The sequence below is a fragment of the Zalophus californianus genome, chromosome 4 (genome assembly GCF_009762305.2).
Source record: "Zalophus californianus isolate mZalCal1 chromosome 4, mZalCal1.pri.v2, whole genome shotgun sequence".
Classification (NCBI taxonomy): domain Eukaryota; kingdom Metazoa; phylum Chordata; class Mammalia; order Carnivora; family Otariidae; genus Zalophus; species Zalophus californianus.
In genome coordinates, this window is record NC_045598.1 from 153999932 (window position 1) to 154018345 (window position 18414).

Genomic DNA, 18414 nt, shown 5'->3' on the forward strand with positions numbered 1-18414 from the left:
TGGCTAAAACCCAACATTTGATGATTGTTTTCCACCCAGTTCAACATTGATCTTTGATCCTGCAGCAAACTTAAAAAATACTTTTTTTTCTTTTTTGCCAAAAATCTGACAAGATTGTTTTGGGCGTCATCAGCAGTAACATCAGACTTTATTTCAGTGAATAAAGATGAAACAGCTGCTTTATTGTCCAATTCAGCACTCATGCATTCAATATAGGATCATAATGTTTTCCAGCTTTCTCTAACTATGGATACTTTTCTATGCTTTCTAAATATGCTGTGTACATCACTTTGTCATACAAAATATAGAGACTTTCAGCAATTCCTTACTAAGTTGAACTGTAACATGTAATTAATCACTTTATAGAAGTATGTCCCTAAAATATCATTTGATAAGGATAACTTTATTTTCTAGTAGTTATAATTTTCAAAGCTAATTGTAGTTTTGATTTGCCCTTACCATATTATCTTTATGCTTCTTTCTGAAATTTATTTTAAATTCCATTTATTTCCCTGCTGTCTTAGTTTTCACCCAGAATTGTAATTTCACACTGAAACTAAGTGTCCCTGTGTGAATTTGTGTGTATAAGACAGACAGAGGGAAGAACTGAGAGAGGTACAGATTGACTGATTGATATTTTAACTTCACCACTTATGAAGGATTTTCCTCAGTGTTGCCATGTTTAGCCTTCACTGCCTAAGAAACAGTAAATAATTGAGTGTTTCATTCACCTCTCTCCAGCAGCCTGTTGTAGCTGTTCCTCTTGTCATGCCAATTAGCAGAAGGAAAGAGGATGAGATGTCTGTTGGAAGTGCACCCCTGGCAAAGCAGCAGTCGTATCAGGCCTCTGAATATGCCAGTAGCCCTATCAAAACAAAAACAGTAACAGGTATGTGTCAAGAATTCTAAAGGGTCTATGATTTTACCCTAACTCTACTAAGTTATCAAGTTATCTGGGCCACACTATCACGCATGCCAGCCAAAGACACGAGACTCCTGGAATGGAGACAAAGGACTTTATTATCTTAGAGCATTAGCAGTAACCCAGGAAATACCAATTTTTGTAACATAGGAAGCTGATCTGTAACTTAAGTATTGAGTTTTTAATACAGAATTAGGTATTATTTCCTTTAGATACTATGCTAAATTTTATACTTTAGATCTCCTGAACTGTTAATTTATATAAAGGTTTATAAATATCACCTTTTTTTGTAGGGGGGGAGGGACAGAAGGAGAGGGAAAGAGACAATCTTAAGTAGGCTCCATGCCCAGCACAGAGGAGCCCCGATGGAGGACTGATTCTCATGACCCTGAGATCATGACCTGAGCCGAAATAAAGAGTCAGACGCCTAACAGACTGAGCCACCCAGGCGCCCCATATAATTATCACCTCTTGATAAATAAAATGTCTACTAAAGAGTCATTTGATAAAAGTAAATTTAATCTTGTATGCATATTAACCACATATTCTGACCTCCTTCTTACTATTTAGTTGTGTTCTTTAAATCACACTTGATAATTGATTTAAAATAATTGTTAAGGATAAATATAGGTGAGAGAAAATGCTTAGATTTAAAGGAAATTGCATGACACAGCTATATAGAAATTATCATAGACATTTATTCTTTATGATTTGTGTATCTTCCTTCTTGAATGCTCATTATTTTTACTTCTCTGGAAACCTTGGTGTTAGTGCTCTCTTGAGAATGCTCTGTGCTAATCATTTTCTTAAGATTAAATTTCAAAAATTTCAGTTCTATTTTTAATTAGAGTACACTTCCTGTTTCAGTTTTAATTTAAAAAATGTTTTATGAGTCCTTTGTATCTACTTCTAAATGAAGTTACCACTGTTGTACTCATTATTTAATTGCATCATAAACTGTAATGAATTTGGTAATGCATTCATAACCTTTTACACATCTTGTTTGTTTTTTTAGTATTACTCTGTTAACCTTTAAATTGTATAGTTCAGTTAGTCTTAAATATATTCACATTTTTATGGAATGCACATTTAAAGTTTTTAACTGAATTTTACAGTGAAGAACTGTCAGTGTTAATTTATGCCTGAATTCTTATTAAAATGAGTTTTCATACTTTCAGCCTAAGTTCCAGTCTTGGTCTTAAGTCATTCCCAACAATTATGTAGTATTTTTGGCACATGAAGGCCAAAGCTTGGTGATACTGCACTGGCCTTGATTTTGCTTGGTGATTATTCAACAAGAAGCAGACATTTTCCTCTTCCAATCACAATTAACCAATGTTAAATAGCTGGCTACAGGGAGAACATATGTTTGATGGTTGGAAATGTGTTGACAGCAGAACAACACTATTTCAGTGATATAGGCACATAGGGCAGGCCACGCCAGAATAAAAGCATGTCTCACATGAAGATAATATATTATCACAGAATTCTAAGTAATCTTCTAGAGAACGTATTTTTGAAAACAGGGAAACCCTTAAAAGCTCTGACATCTGTTTACCCTATGTTCTGGAAATGTTATGAAAATTAATTTGGAGCTCTTGATGAAAATGTCTGTAATGGAGATGAAAACTTTCAAAAGCAGGATGCTCCATAAATGGTAGTTCCTTAAAAAATACCAGCTATTTTTATCTTACATGTTTATGTATTACTTCTCAAGTCCAAAGCACTGTAAGTACATGGTTAAAATAATAGAAGGCCTTTTAATTTGACTTCTTGACTACTACCAAGATAATAATAAATTAAGGTATGATAATTAATGATGTAAATTTTAGTAGATAATGCCACAATTTTAAAGTATGGAACTTTAGCTTCTGAGCATGATGGTATATCAGGGACTAGATTTATATTCCTGCTATAAATAACTAAGAAACTTGTCCAAATATATGGGAGAAAAAAAGCTTCTAGACATTCGACAATAGGCAATACAGGACTGTGATTCATCATAGAAAGGAAACAAAGCAGTTGAGCCTTAGGATTGCCCTGCTTTCTGGCTAAAGGCACATTCCAGATCACAGAACAGGGTGCAATATATTAAGCTGAGCTCAGCTGTCTTGCTGAATTGAAGTTTAGGGAGGTAGAGTGACTGAAGTAGTAGGAGGTAGAGAGGACTGCAGATCATGGGATAAAATTCTAGAGAGAGAACACTGTGTAGCAGAAGAGCTCCAGCAATGAGGAATAGTGTTCTCATTGAGTATTTGCTAAGTAGTAAGCCATGCATGCATAGGACGAGACTCTGCACAGTTGGGCAAAGGATGACCTAGGAACCATGATCTGAATGATTCCCAGAGCTCTCACAGGGCTGGAAGGCATTCAGGTTCCTATTGTTATAGTATACAATCCCGATAATTATTCAGGACCTTCAGGAGAGGCATAGAAAAGCCATGCCTCTGTAGTGGATCTAAACTATTGAAAATGTAAAGGCTCCCTTAGACTCATCTTAAGCAAATTTTAAAAAGCCTCTGAAGCAACAAAAACAGTGAGTAAGTTAAGTGCTGGCAAAATGAAGCCCAACACTATTAAGAGGAAGGTAAGAAGATCCAGACATGTAACAACTTAAAAGCACAATGTCAGGCATTCAATCAAAAACCAATAGAGATGCAGAGAAGTAGGAATCTATGACCAGAAGAAAAATAAGCCAATAGAAATGAACTAAAAAATGGCATAGATGATAGAGTTAGCAGGTGTATTAAATACTTGTACATTCAAACGGGTAATTATAACTGTGGTCAGGTATTTAAGGAAATATGAGTACATTTCAGACGGAAATAGAAGATATAATACAGAACCAAGCCCTACTCTAGAGTTGAAAAATGTATGGGAAGGGAGAAACTGACTGGATGAATTAACACTTGAGTAGACATTGCAGAAGAAGAAATCAACCTTGAAGACCTAGCAATAGAAACCTGCCAAAATGAAGCACAAAGAGTATAAATGGAAAAAAAGTATACAGAATGTTAGTAGACTGTGGGATGATAATTAATTTGGGTAGCCTGAGTAGGGTCTCACTGAAAGTTTGAACAGATACTTGAAGCTGGTAAAGGAGGGAGCCATGCAGATATCTTTAGAAAAATCATATGGAGTTATATATGTATCTTGGAATAAATTATCCAGTCTAACCCCTTTGCTTTATAATTATGGAGATTGATTCATAAAGAGGTCAAGCAACTTATCCAAGGTTAAAAAATATTTAGTGAAAAAAATTTTTAGTGAGGCTTGTTTTTAAAGTTCCAGATAATGTATTTCACCCATCCCACCACCTGCCTCCCCTCTGGTAACCATCAGTTTGTTCTCTGTAGTTAAGAGCCTGTTTCTTGGGGTTTTTTGTGTGTTTGTTTTGGTTTGGTTTTTTTGCTTATTTGCTTTGTTTCTTAAATTTCACATATGAGTGAAATCATACGGTATTTGTCTTCCTCTGACTGACTTATTTTGCTTAGCATAATCCTCTCTACTTCCATCCATGTTGTTGCAAATGGCAAATTTCATTCTTTTTTATGGCTGAGTAATATTCCATTGTGTGTATGTATATCATCCTCTTCATCAGTCAGTGGAATTAGGTGATGGGGATTACAGAGGGCACTTGTGATGAGTACCAGGTGTATGGAAGTGTTGAATTGCTAAAAAAAATAAATCTTTCAATATGAATATATTTACATTGCTCCTTGGTTTATCAAGGAAGAATAATTGGTTAAACTATTTAATCCTTTTTAAAAAATCTTTCTCAATTTGATTATTGTTTAACTCTGTTCTTCAGGTTCCATTTGGCACAGTTTTTTCTGATGCTATACGAGGTGCTTTGCTATTTAGCAAATTATGGAAAATAACACTTGAAAAGTAAATAGCATCCTGATGACCTTAGTTAACATATTTCCTCAATGTGTTAATGCACCTATAGGAGATTCAGACACACACAGAAATAAAGTTCCAGATTATGATAGTCATCCTGTAATTAATAGTTGCCTTCTTTCATTTCTTAATGGTATAACCAGCCATAAAAGTCAGATCTGTGCAAATTGAGTCATCTCCTATTTTCCCTCTATATACCCAGTATATAACCAGCCAACTTCAGAGTATTCCTTTTTGTCGAGGAATGGTTCTAAGTTTTCAGTCCAGTCCCATGGAAGTAAAATAGTGAAGAATTTTACATTAGAGCTAACTACAAGGGTATAGTGGGAAACACCTAAACCTCTGCAATTAGCATGGAAGGTTCTGCCACTCTTTAATCGGTTGTCACTTCAGTGTTGCAGTTAAGTTCCTGGATGACACTCAACTCAGAAATGAAACACTACTGCTGATACAGTTTTTCTTCCCTAATATGTATGTTTAAATATATCCCAGAATCAGTGATGCATTTTAAAAAATAAAAAATTTTATGATGTTTCAGATGCTTACATTTCTTATCAGGCATATGGAAATTCTATCTTATTTTCTCAAAGAAAATTAAATATGGAAAATCATGAAATTGAAAAAACACTTTGTTTATATTACAGATAAAGGTTTCAGATTTTTTTTGAAGAATCTTTTTTTTTGACAATGAACTTCAGTTATTAGGTAAAATATCTCTAATTAGATTTTTTCTGATCTCATTTCAAAATATAGTATTTTTAAATTAAGCAGTAGTTCAATAATGTAGTTGTAATGATTAAGATTGAGTTAATTTTGGCTGAAAATATCAGAAATCTCTAAATAACAGTGGTTTAATAAGATTGAGTTTTGTCTCAGGTGAAAGCGTACAGGTCATATGGCTCTCCAAGGTCAGGTACTTTCTTAATCCACTATGAGTGGCCTCTATTACCATGCTTGATGAATGGTCCTCAGTGGATGCTTCAACTGTTTATCATGTCTGCATTTCAGTGAGCAGAATGAGTAACAAGAAGACAACACCTTACCTCTTTGAAAAGTATACAGAAGTACTGTTCACTTTTGCTTATGTAATCTTGGCCAGAAACTAGTCATGTTTATTTGATCATATGTGGTCATATCCAGAGCTGTATAGATCTCAGGAATGTAGTACTTTTTAAGGCCCAAAGGTTGTGTGACCAAAAGGTTTGGTTTCTAACTAAGAAAAAAAGAGGAGAGTAGATATACAGGTTATTTAGCTCATTACAGATTACTTAGATATTACAGGTTATTTACTCTGCTGTAGTAACTTAAAATAGACTGTCATAAGCTGGAGTTTGGGGGGGAAAGTAGAAAATATTTTCCTTTAAGTGAAAATATCAGAAGACAAAGCTGGTAAAAGTGTTGTCATGTCTGAGATGTTGCTTAGGTTTTTCACAATGAGGGTAGAGGCTTAGGAGTCATTACCATAGGGATCTTACACAGTCAAAGCCACAGAGTGCATTATCTCCCAGGGAAACCATATGAGAAGCAAAATGAGAAGAAAGCCCAAAATTAAATTCTGAGCAACTTTTTCTTTAAAGAGTAAGGAGAATGAGCTAGTGGAAAGATTGAGAAGCATCCTTCTGAGAATTAGGCAACGTAAGTGTATACATATGTATATATACATGTATATATATGATATATATGACATAATTGAAAAGCACTTCATGATGAGGGTGGGTAACTGCCTAGGATGCTATAGATTCATCAAGAACAATGAGGCAGAAATTGGCCAGAGGAGCTTTAGTTGTTAGGAAATGAATGGGAACTGAAACAGCCACTGTGTATACCACTCTTTCCAGAAATTTCACTATACAGACACTTGGGTATGTCTATAGAGAGATAAAGAGGAGAGAAGGAAGAATTGGAGATACAGGAACATTGGGGATAATTTATAGTGAGATCACAAATGAAGCAAAATATAAGATCTTATAAACAGATGTAGGACTTAATAGGAAAATTGCCTCTTCCTCTGAGACAGAGTTAAGAAGAGTACGTATACATCAATTTAGTTAATTTTCTTTCCACACACGAGTTATATAGGATAAGTATTATTTTCTTTGCCCTGTTTCAGAGAATGTAAGAGATGAGGAAATATATAAGTTTTTCAAAGTTAAGACCCTGTTTTGCATATACAAGGAATCTGTTCCTTCTAAGAAAACAAGACTTTAAACTTTACCTTCATTTTTTTTTGTATCCATTTATGTCACTCCAAGTTTGAAATTCTGTCAAGTCTTGAAAAAAAATCATTTTATCTACAGGCAGTATAAATTGTAGGACGGTTTGAGGTTGCGAGATTTCCAATTTTTGCTAGTAATAGTTGCTCCTGAAGGCACTGATGTATTTTGGAGTCAAGTTTTAAGAATTGTGCATTATAAGTAAAATGTTTCACACCAATGTAGTTTTTCATTTAAAATGTTTAAATCATCCTTAATTTGATTAAATTAGAATGTTGAATAGGTATGTTCCTAGTTATAGGGTGGAATTAGTATTAATGTACAAGAAATAAATTTTTTGTGGACTTATGTATATTAGAAGTTGCTTACTTTAATCATGTAGTTTAGCATAAAATTCCATTCCTTTGTGATTAATTAGATATCCAGTTTCATTGACAAATGTTAAAGCATTGGAAAAATTGCATAATATGCAATTGATTTTATTCTCTCAGGGATAAAGTGGGGTTTAAAGTATATTTTTCCCTTTTGGAATAGAAAAAGGTTTAAAATAAAATGAAGTATATCTAATGAAGTACACCAAAAATTAGAGAAACTTGGAAATACCATCCAGAAAGTAATCAGAGAACTTAAAGGAAAATACACATTTACTAAATTGCTATTTCCTGTTTGTACTTTGTAAGAACAATTATTTTTATTTCTAAACCTAGAATTTATGAGGAAAAATATTAAGAGTCTGCAGAACTTAACATAATCTTTGCAATTCAAATTATGTCTAAGTTCATTTCTAAGCTTATCTTTCTAAAGAATTTCAACAGGTGCCATTTGATGGTGTGTAATATCAGCCATAGTAGTCTAGATTTTTGTAGTTATAGAGTGTTTTTGACATTTTGTTTTTTTAAATGTTTCATAAAATATCCATTCATCATTTGATGATATTCTTTTATAGACATACCTGGTAATTACACTGCTCACTTGGCACTACTACATAGCTGAATTTCTTGCATTGCTAGTTTTCATATGAGGACTCCTCAAGTAAATGATCAGTTCATAGAGAAATGTAATTTATACTTCTTTAGTGTGTCTTCTGGTGTGTCTGGCAGAATGTCTTTTAATTAGTGTTTGCTCATTAAGTCCAAGAACCTGTTGAGTTTGTTAAGCAAACTAGGTTTATTGATTTTTATTTTTAAGTATGTCTATAGCATACACATAATGTCTTTTCCTCTTGGAACTTTGAATCCTGAAAATTAGATGAGTAATTATTTCATATTTAAGTGGAAAAAAATGTTTTCCTATTTCCTTGGCTCATTTGTTATTACTCTAGGACTGTAAAACAGAACATTTATTTAGGTTTGGTTTCTTTTAATATGTTCAAGTTTTATTCCGATTTTTACTTTGAAAGTGGAATATAGACTCTACTGAATTTTGTCACTGGAGATGGCTTTAGAAGGTAAATTCTTTTAATGCTGAGAAATTAGTTTTAAATTCTACATTCTGTTGGGATTATTTTATTTCGACTACTGTCCCTGCTACCTCACTCCTTCCTCTTTTAAATGTCCTAATCCAAGCCTAGATCAAAACAAATGAAAAAAACCACTGTTTTTGGATTCCTTGAACACATCTGAGGCAGGCCCATATTTTGTTAAAAGTATTACTAAACAGTAAGAGAATGAATTAAAACAAATACAGAGAACACAAACTATTTGAAAATAGTTAATCTTTGGTAGCCTCCTACCTTTTTTCTAAGTGCATTCCTATCAGTAAAAATCCTTGAGCAAGCATCTATAGTATACCATTTATTGATTTATGCATTAAATATGTGTATCACTATAGTAATATACTATAAAGCATGCAAGATAATTTTAAAATTTTATTAACATTTAAATGTTTCTATTCTGGTAGTTTTTTGATATAGCAATATTTCAGTGAGACTAATACTGTGTCATTTTTAAAAATTTTAATACTGTGTTACAGAAACTTAAAGGTTTAGTTCTTTTTTTAAGTGTTTTTTTATTTTTAAAGATTTTATTTGAGAGAGGGAGAGCATGAGAGAGGGAGCACAAGTAGAGGGAGAAGTAAGCTGAGCAGGACCCCGAGATCAGGACCTGAGCCCAAGGCAGACACTTGCCAGCTGAGCCACCCAGGTGCCCCAAGGTTTAGTTGTTAATTCAGTTTATTTTAATAGTTGATTTTAGTAGCTGACATTGAAAAGTCACCCCACTGAGATACATTATATCTAAGAGGGAAACGGGCATCATTGATGCACTGAAGACACTTATTTTTCAGTCCTATCCATTTTATCCAAGGTCTTTGTTGACATCAGGCTAGTCAATTTCCATCTTCCTTTTATCAGTAAGATTCTTCTAAATTAATGGAAAGGTGTTGCTTTTTCCTTTTAAATAAGCTAGTGATATCTTTAATCCATATGTTTGGATTTGTGTGTTTTATGGGAATCTTTAAAAAATGTATATCCAAATTAGGAGAATTAATTTAGTTAAAGGTAGAGAATGAAATTTGTAAATCTGGTTAACTATATGTATATAAATTATGCCACAAAAAACACATGAAAGAGTGAAGGGCCCCTGCCATTTTCTTCTTGTTACTGAATGTCCACTCTTCCTTCAGTATACTTAGCATTGTGTTATCTGTAGCCTTATGACATGGAGAAGGACCTCAGTGTAATTCTACTTTACTAAATATTAACAAATCGTGTCTTTCTCATTTTTAGATAAAAGTAAATATGAGTAGATATTCTCAGATTTGTCCCCAAAAGCTCAGTGGATGGTCTTATAGTTTTGTACCCTACAGTATTGGAGTTCACTGCTGTCTTAAGGTGTTACTATATGGAAGTTTAGGGTTATTTGGAGGAAGTCCCTCATATAAGACACCGATGGGAGAGTGCCAAGGGTTAAACTGAGAAAAGTATTGGCTAATGTAGTTGAAGAAATCTTTTGGAGGTGGAGAAAAGATTAGAGAAGTAAAAAATAGCATCTCCAAATATGCAAGTTCAGGCAGAGTATCATAGGGATAATGGCCAGTGAATATGATAACGGAAGGACTGAGAGCCAAGGGAGGCAGAGTTTGAATAGTTCTCAAGGAAGTAAGCCTGGGAAATGGGGAAGTAAACCCCATGATATGCTTGGGCATTTTGGAGCTTATGCAGGCTGTGTAATGGTATTATGAGGGCTGGGCAGGTACACCTATGGGGAAGGGAAGGAAAAATAAGATAAGATAAAATAAAAAATATAAAATAATAAAATATAAAATAATAAAATAAAAATATAAAATAAAGAGGGAGGCAAACCGTAAGAGACTCTTTTAACTCTAGGGAACAACCTGAGGGCTGCTGGAAGGGGTAATTGGGTGATGAGGATTAAAGAGGGCGCTTGATGTAATGAGCACTGGGTCTTATATGCAGTTGATGAATCACTGAATTCTACCCTTGAAACTAATAATACACTGTATGTTAACTAAATTGAATTAAAATAAAAAATTAAAAAATAACAAAAAATTGCCCATTTTTCCCCCTAGTTGATAAGTGACTACTAGGGAAGACACATTTCTAAATTATTCCTTTTTTTTTGACACATTTCTGAATTACAAAGGGCTCTCTGCAAAAGACAGAAACTTTTAAAATTATTTTAAATTTGGAAAAACAGGAATATTTTCTTGATTTGCATAACCAAAATAGTAAGAAAAGCAAAGATAGATCTTTTCCTTGGAATGACTTAGAAATAGAGACTGCATACTATCAGGACTCTGTTTTTCTTTTCCTGTTGACTTAACTTTCTTTTATTGAACATAGGTTTCTTGACTTAGCAGTGTACATGGCTGTGATTCCTCTGGACTGACATACTTAATTCTCTGTGATCAAAGGGAAAGATCTGGTCTAGTATCTGTTGAAAACAAACCTAAGAAGGATTTTGTTGGGCCTCTCTTGGATCATGTGCATACATCTCAGACAGTCATTGTCACCTGGAAAGTTAGTACAGACAGTCATTGTGACCTGGGAGGTTAGGTACTATGACTGGCCCAGTGGCAGCCCTTTCTGAGCTTAGGGGCATGAGATGTGATACCAGAAAATGGAGGGCTAGCAGAAACATGGCTCCTGGGAATAATTTGTGAGTCAGCCATTCCAGTTTATGTCTACTAATTTTTCATTTTACAGTTAGTCACAACAGATTTAAAATACAAAATGTTGATTATATAACACTAAATTATGTTCACAGGTTTCTGTTTTAATAGAAATAAGGTAGATGGTTTATGAACATATTGCACACAAGAATTAAGAGCCCAAGAGGAAAAGATTCTAGACTAGAAAGATGTGGGATGCATAAAACAGATTGCAACCTACAATGGGTGTTTGTGTGTTTCTTAATCTAGAGCTTATTCATTGGGAGAAAGGAATTAGAAAGTGTTTTCATTGTTCTCCTTTGCACAGTTTATTAATTTTGAAACTTTGTTTCATTATAAAGAATTTTTTCTAGTGATTCATTAATTTGAATTATAAGATTTTAAAAATATGTCAGTTAATCTTAAAGTTCTTTGAGAAAACATTGTGATGTTAGTAAGTACATTGAAAAGTTTTTGAATATAGAGTTCTTTGGAAATAAGTTATTGTAGTTTTTACATGAACTGGCAAGAATTCAGCAAAAATTCAACCAAATTGTTTTGTATGCAGTCTTCCTCCCTCCCCCCCCCTTTTAGCAGTCAGAACAAGATTATAGTTTCCAGATGAAATTCTGAATGTCACATAGTGATGACATATATTTTCCTGGTTGGCTCAGCATGAGATGCAATTTTGCATGCCATGTCACGCTGACTTGCAGAATCCAAAAAGCCATTATTTCCCAAGGGGCTTTCAAGAGTGATAGTATCGAATGTAGTTTGTGTTCTGATGAAAAGTCTCAGGCATTATTGCAGTTTCTATGGCAAGTTGCTTAAAGCTTTATATACTATCTAAACTCTAGAAATTTAAAAATAGTATAACTATATAAAAGTCACTTTTTCTTCAAGTTACTTAAATTTATGTTGCCAAATTAAGTTGCCAAAAAGAATGATCAGTGTAAGATACAGATCAAGTTAGGAAGGTATGGTAGAAAAACCAGTTGACTAGGGACCAAAAAATCTAGCTTTTGATCCTTTCTCCACTCTCATGTCAAGCTAACCTCATACACCTGCATTTTCTTCATTTATAATATGGTAATAAGTATACTAACAATAGCTCGCAGATTTAAGGATTGTTATAAGACTTAAATAAAGTAAGATATGTGAAAGTTCAATAAAAGGGTAAAACATATTCAGAAAGTAAATATCACATTTTTTATGTTTGCATTTTAAAAGGAAAGTTAAATGCTCTAAGAAAGGTGAAGCTTATTGTTTTATCTATTAGCTGCTGACGTTGCACTGTAATTTTAGTTTTTCTTTTCTCTGTTTGATATTAATCATCTTAAAGTTACCTTAAAATCCAGTATTTCCATTCAGGCTTCCATAATAAAACTTATTTCACACTGATGATTTGTATACATTTGTCTTAAATGAGCTGCTTTGTTATACCAGTTTTCTTTCTTCTCTCTCTCTCTCTCTTTTAAGATGTCTCCTAATCAGTTGTCTACATCTCTGTTTAAGTATCTTACAGGCCGCTCAGGGGGCACCTGGGTGGCTCAGTTAGTTAAGGGTCCAACTCTTCGTTCTGACTCAGGTCATGATCTCAGGGTCCTGAATGGAGCCCTGCGTTGGGCTCTGCGTTCAGCAGGGAGTCTGCTTGAGATTCTCTCTCTCTCTCTCCCTATCCCTCTGCCCCTCCCTCTGCTCTCTCTTTCTCTCTCTCCCTCTCAAATAAATAAATCTTCAAAGAAATTTGAAGGTATTTTAGGAAATTTAGGTATTTTACAGGCCACTCAAGCCTAATGTCAAATCTCTACCAACTCTGTACCTCTCCCCACCACCACCACTGACCATGTTATTCAAGGATGAAACCTTGGATTCATAGTGGCTTTTTTTCCCCTGTCCATTCTGTTTATATGCTGCATCCCCAATCAGAGCCACATAATTTCTTCTACAGAATAAAGATCTGCTAAACAGTCTCACTCATGTCATTTCCAAATGTTCTCACTTTCACCATCTGTTCTCTAATCCATTGTTCAGATGACAGCAAGAATCATCTTATTAAAATCTAAATTGGATCATTTTATTCCCTGCTTAAAACGCTTCAGTATTTCTTACTGCATTTCAGGTAAAATCGGAGGGGGAGATGAACCATGAGAGACGATGGACTCTGAGAAACAAACTGAGGGTTCTCGAGGGGAGGGGGTGGGGGATGGGTCAGCCTGGTGATGGGTATTAAAGAGGGCACCTTCTGCATGGAGCACTGGGTGTTATACGCAAACAATAAATCATGGAACACTACATCAAAAACTAATGATGTAATGTATGGTGATTAACATGACATCATAAAAAAAATCCAAACTTGTTCCCATGGCCTACAAAGTTTGACCTGATTAGCTTCTGTTGGTTCTTCCATGCATTGTTTGTCATTTTTCCTCACATTGATCCTCTTTCATTTCTTCAAACACTCCATGCTTTTTCTTGCCTGGGATTTTTTGCATATGCTGTTTCCATTTTTTTTTTCCACATTAAAACACTATAATTGATGTATTTTATGTACAATGAGTTAGCATTAAGGTAGGTATCTTGGATATCTGCAGTTAAGCTCTGTCTCTTGGATGACCCATTCAAGGAGGTTCGCCTAATTGAACTTAATGAAGCCTGTGTCCGTGGCATACTGATGGAAACATGGGCAGCACGTGTGGAGGCCGTATTTCCGCATCGGACCATGCCGGTTTGAGCAGACGCAGCAAGAACGCAAACCCTGGCCACAGTTCCTCAGGTGGCCATAGTAGAGCTGCCGGTGACCCTCTTGCTGTCTCAGATGCAATGAGGCAAAAGGCCGTTGCTCTTCTCATAGCTATGTACTTTTCATGCTCCAAGTCTTAGTTTAAATGTTATCCTTTTAGTAAAGAAACCTCCTTCCCTGTTGAGCCTTTCTCAAATAGGTCTGTGGCACTCCCCCAAGATTCCCTACTTTAGCACTTGTTTTCTGCTCTCATAACACCCATTATAGGTTTTCGTTCTTTTTTTTTTTCTTTCTCTTTGTCTAGAATGTATCTCAAGGACCATATCTGACTTGCTCACTTTTTTAAGTTGAGGTATAATTGACATATGTCACATTAATTTCAAGGTGTACAGCATAACAATTCAATATACCTATACGTTTTGAAATGATCACAATTGGGCTAGTTAATATCCATCACTATACATAGTTACCCAAAACTTTTTTTCTTGTGATGAGAAAATTTCTGATTTACTTTCTGAGAGACTATCAAATATGCAACACAGTTTTATTAACTCTAGCACCATGCTGTACATTACATCCCAGGACTTACTTATTTTATACTGGAAGTTTGTACCCTTTCACCCATTTCACCCAACCCTTCCCTTTGGCAACTACCAGCCTGTTCTGTGTATCTATGAGCTTGGTTTTTGTTTTGTTTTGTTTCATTTTTAGATTCCACATAGAAGTGAGATCATATGGTATTTGTCTTTCTCTGACTCATTTCACTTAGCATACTGCTCTTGACGTCTATCCCTGTTATTGCAAATGGCAAGATTTTCTTCTTTTTTGTGGCTGAATAATATTCCATTATAGGTATGCATATATCTTGTGTGTGTGTATATATTTCATATATGTGGGTATGTATATGTACACATATGCCTACATATGTGTGTGTGTGTGTGTGTATTGACCTCATTTTCTTTTTTCATTCATGCAAAAGCAGACACTTAGGTTGTTTCCATATCTTGGCTAGTGTCAGTAGTACTGCAGTGAACATAGAAGTGCATATATCTTTTCCAGTTAGTATTTTCGTTTTCTTTAGATAAATACCCCAAAGTGGAATTGCTAGATCATATGATAGTTCTGTTTTTAATTTTTAAAGGAACCCGTTTACACTGCTTTTCATAATGGCTGCACCAATTTACATTCCCAACAACAATGCACAAGGGTTCTCTTTTCTCCACATCCTGGCCAGCACTTGTTATCTCTTGTCTTTTTGATAATAGCCATTCTCACAGGGGTGAGGTAATATGTTATTTTGGTTTTGATTTGCATTTCCCTGATGATTAATGATTTTGAGCATCTTTTATGTACCTGTGGGCCATCTGAATGTCTTCTTTGGAAAATGTCTTATTAGATCTTCTGTCCATTTTGTTTTTAAAGGGATAGCGAGAGCAGGAACACAAGCAGGAGGAGCGGGAGAGGGAGAAGCGGGCTTCCCGCTGAGCAGGGAGCCCGATGTGGGGCTCGATGCCAGGACCCTGGGATCATGACCTGAGCCGAAGGCAGACGCTTAACGACTGAGCCACCCAGGCACCTCTCTTCTGTCCATTTTTTAATCAGATTGCTTCTTGCTATTTTTTATGAGTTCTTTACATATTTTGGATATTAATCCCTTATCAGATACATGATTTGCAAATATTTTCTCATATTCAGTAATTTGCCTTTTCATTTAGTTGCTGGTTTCCTTTGCTGTGCAGAAGCATTTAGTTTGGTGTAGTCCTAGTAGGTTATTTTTGCTTCTGTTTCCTTTGCTTTCGGTATCAGCTTCAAAAAAATCGTTGCCAAGATCAGTGTCCCAGAGCTTACTCCCTATGTCTTATGGTTCAGGTCTTAGTTTTAAGTCTTTAAATCCATTTGATTTAGTTTTTGTGTATGGTGTAAGATAGGGGTCCAGTTTCATTCTTTTACATATGGCTGTCCAGTTTTCCCAACAATGTTCGTTGAAGAAACTGTTTTTCCCCCAAGATTTGTTTACTTCTTTCTTCCCAGAATCTAACATCTATTTCTGGCATTGAACAAATATTTAGTAAATAATTATTGCACAAATCCATAAAACCTTTTTCTCTCTTTTTATTTTTATTTAGGGACTTAAATATTACATTCCTTAACCTTTTTTTTGTCCCCAGTTCTTTGATATATATTTACGTCCTGTAACTTTTCATGTCTGTTCCCAGATTTCCCAGGGATATTTATCAATTATTTAGGAGAAATAGCAGCATGTAGTACATTTTAAATTGGTGTACATAATCTTTCAGAATATTCCCACTGTATCACAAATTCAGGTATGTTTTAAAATGTTAAATACTGACAAGAGTAGTCCAGGTATAACCCAGGATGTTGACGTTAGATTTTATCATTAGTCAGGTAATCAGTAAATATAATTTTGAGTTCCTACAGTGTTCTTAACTGTGTGTTAAGTACTTTGGGAAATTGAAAGTAGTAGGTGGCATGGCTCTTATTCTCATGAACTTTAGGTTCTAACAGGAAAGAAAAAAGTCACGTGCAATATGGTAGACTACAAAACTGAGGAAAAATTAGGGAAAGGAGCCATTATTACAGACTTTAGGAATTGGAAAAGTTTTCATTAGCGAGGTACAACCTGAGGTAGGTCTTAAATAGAGTATGCGATAATGAAGAGGGGGCAGTTCACTTGGCTGGAAACAACAGGGAGAAGACATTGATTGGAGTGGAGATTCTCCAGCAGAAGTAGTAGAAAATAAAATTGAACAGATTTAGAGAGGCAAGACCAGCTTATACAGGGCTTTGAAAACCAGATGCAGAACTTTGATTTTCTATCTAAGATGCTGTTTATTCTTGAATAGTATCCTGTGGTTGAGAGTAGTTTAGGATGGATTGGAAGGAGGAAGACCCTTTCCAGAAATGTGAGTTACTCTTCTTTATAGAGATGAAGATTTTCAGCAGGTTGGTAGCCATGGAAATGGCAAAAAAAAAAAAAAATACAGATTTAGGTTATTTATGAACCTGAAAATTGACCTTTTTTTTTCTTTTGCAAAGGTATATTTGTATTTCTTTCTAGTGACACCAAAATCATTATTAGGATTATGAATGAGTAATAGTTTCTTTTCCATCGCTATACATATGTGATATAAAACAGGGTAAAAAGGTCATTATAAGACAATGATTCTACAATTATTTTACTTCCTACATGATAATAAAATTTTCTAAAATAGCTCTATGCTACCTATCCATTTAGTAAGTCTGTTACCCATTCATTTCCCTTTTTCAAAGGTAAGCTCTTAAAAGCACAGCCTCAGTCTTCTACATCTTTTGTTCCCCTTAAGTCCTAGTACAAGTAAGGTACTCAGTCATGCTTACTGAATTGAAATCTTACTTTTCCATAGCTCATAGGTTTTGGAAGAGGCCAACAATTTCCTTTATCTCATTTTCAAGTGTTTTCCAATCCACTCCAACAGAGTGGAAGAATAGCTCTATAATAAGATTCACAGACTGGTATCAGTATGCTTTTATTCTTGCTGTGTTGAAATTCCCTAAACCCTTCTGAAATTTCCTATAGACTTGAGGAAATGGAGGATTGAGAGAAAGGTGGTGGGGACATGGTTCCTCTTCTACTGTGTTCTTTAACCCAGTATTTTTGCCAGTATTCTTAAGTTCAAGGAAAAGCAAGGAGGGCAACCAGCCTGCTCCAGGGGGAGCAAGAGGAGTGGAAGAGGAAGTTAAAAAGACAATGGGGAAGGGGCGCCTGGGTCTAGTCTGCCTGGGAAGCATCTGCCTTAGGCTCAGATCATGATCCCACGGTCCTGGGATCGAGTCCCGCTTTGGGCTCCCTACTCAGCGGGGAGCCTGCTTCTCCCTCTGCTGGCCTGTCTGCCTACTTGTGCGCTCTCTCTCTCTCTCCCTCTCTCTGTCAAATAAATAATTTAAAAATCTAAAAAAAAAAAAAGACAATGGGGAAGAAAAATCCTGTAGGGACTTAGAAGTCATTGTAAGGATTTGGACTAGTAAAAGTGAGTAATAGAGGATGCCATACAAGGGTTTTGATTAGAGAAGTGATACGACTCTTTTTGGCTATTTTAATGGTATCACTTTGGGTGCTGTGTTGAAGTAGACTGTAGAGTGGAAAGTATAGAAACAGGTAGACCTGTTGACCTGTGGCTTGTTGCCATAGTGTATGCCTGTAATCATGTGACTTGGGTGAGGGGGTAGGATAGTATCACTAGAGGAGGTAAGGTCATGATATATTTTGTGATGGAGCCAGTAAAATTATGCCAGTTGTCTGGATGTATAGTGTGTGTGTGTGGGAGGGGAGGGTCAGTCATTTTCACCTGAGCAACTGGAAGGGTGGATTTGCTATTTTCTGAGACTTGAAGGAATATAAAAGCAAAGCCGTGGGGAAAGAGGGAGACTCAAGAGTTTTGCTTTGGCCATGTCAAGTTTGAAATTCCTATTAAATATCTGAGTGGTGATGTTGAGTGGACAATTGGGTGACTAGCCCGGAGTTC

The 18414-nt window shown here is 35.3% G+C and overlaps 1 protein-coding gene across 4 annotated transcripts in view; it reads left to right on the forward strand.

The window, feature by feature from the left end:
- Positions 1-18414, forward strand: part of VPS13B (vacuolar protein sorting 13 homolog B) — a 752513-nt gene that overhangs the window by 319760 nt on the left and 414339 nt on the right. For 3 of the 4 annotated variants that reach the window (XM_027594446.2, XM_027594594.1, XM_027594354.2), the window contains exon 21: positions 742-889. In XM_027594446.2, coding sequence (XP_027450247.2) covers positions 742-889 — 148 coding nt within the window. The remainder of the gene's footprint in view (positions 1-741; positions 890-18414) is intronic. The other variant, XM_027594522.2, reaches the window with a different exon arrangement.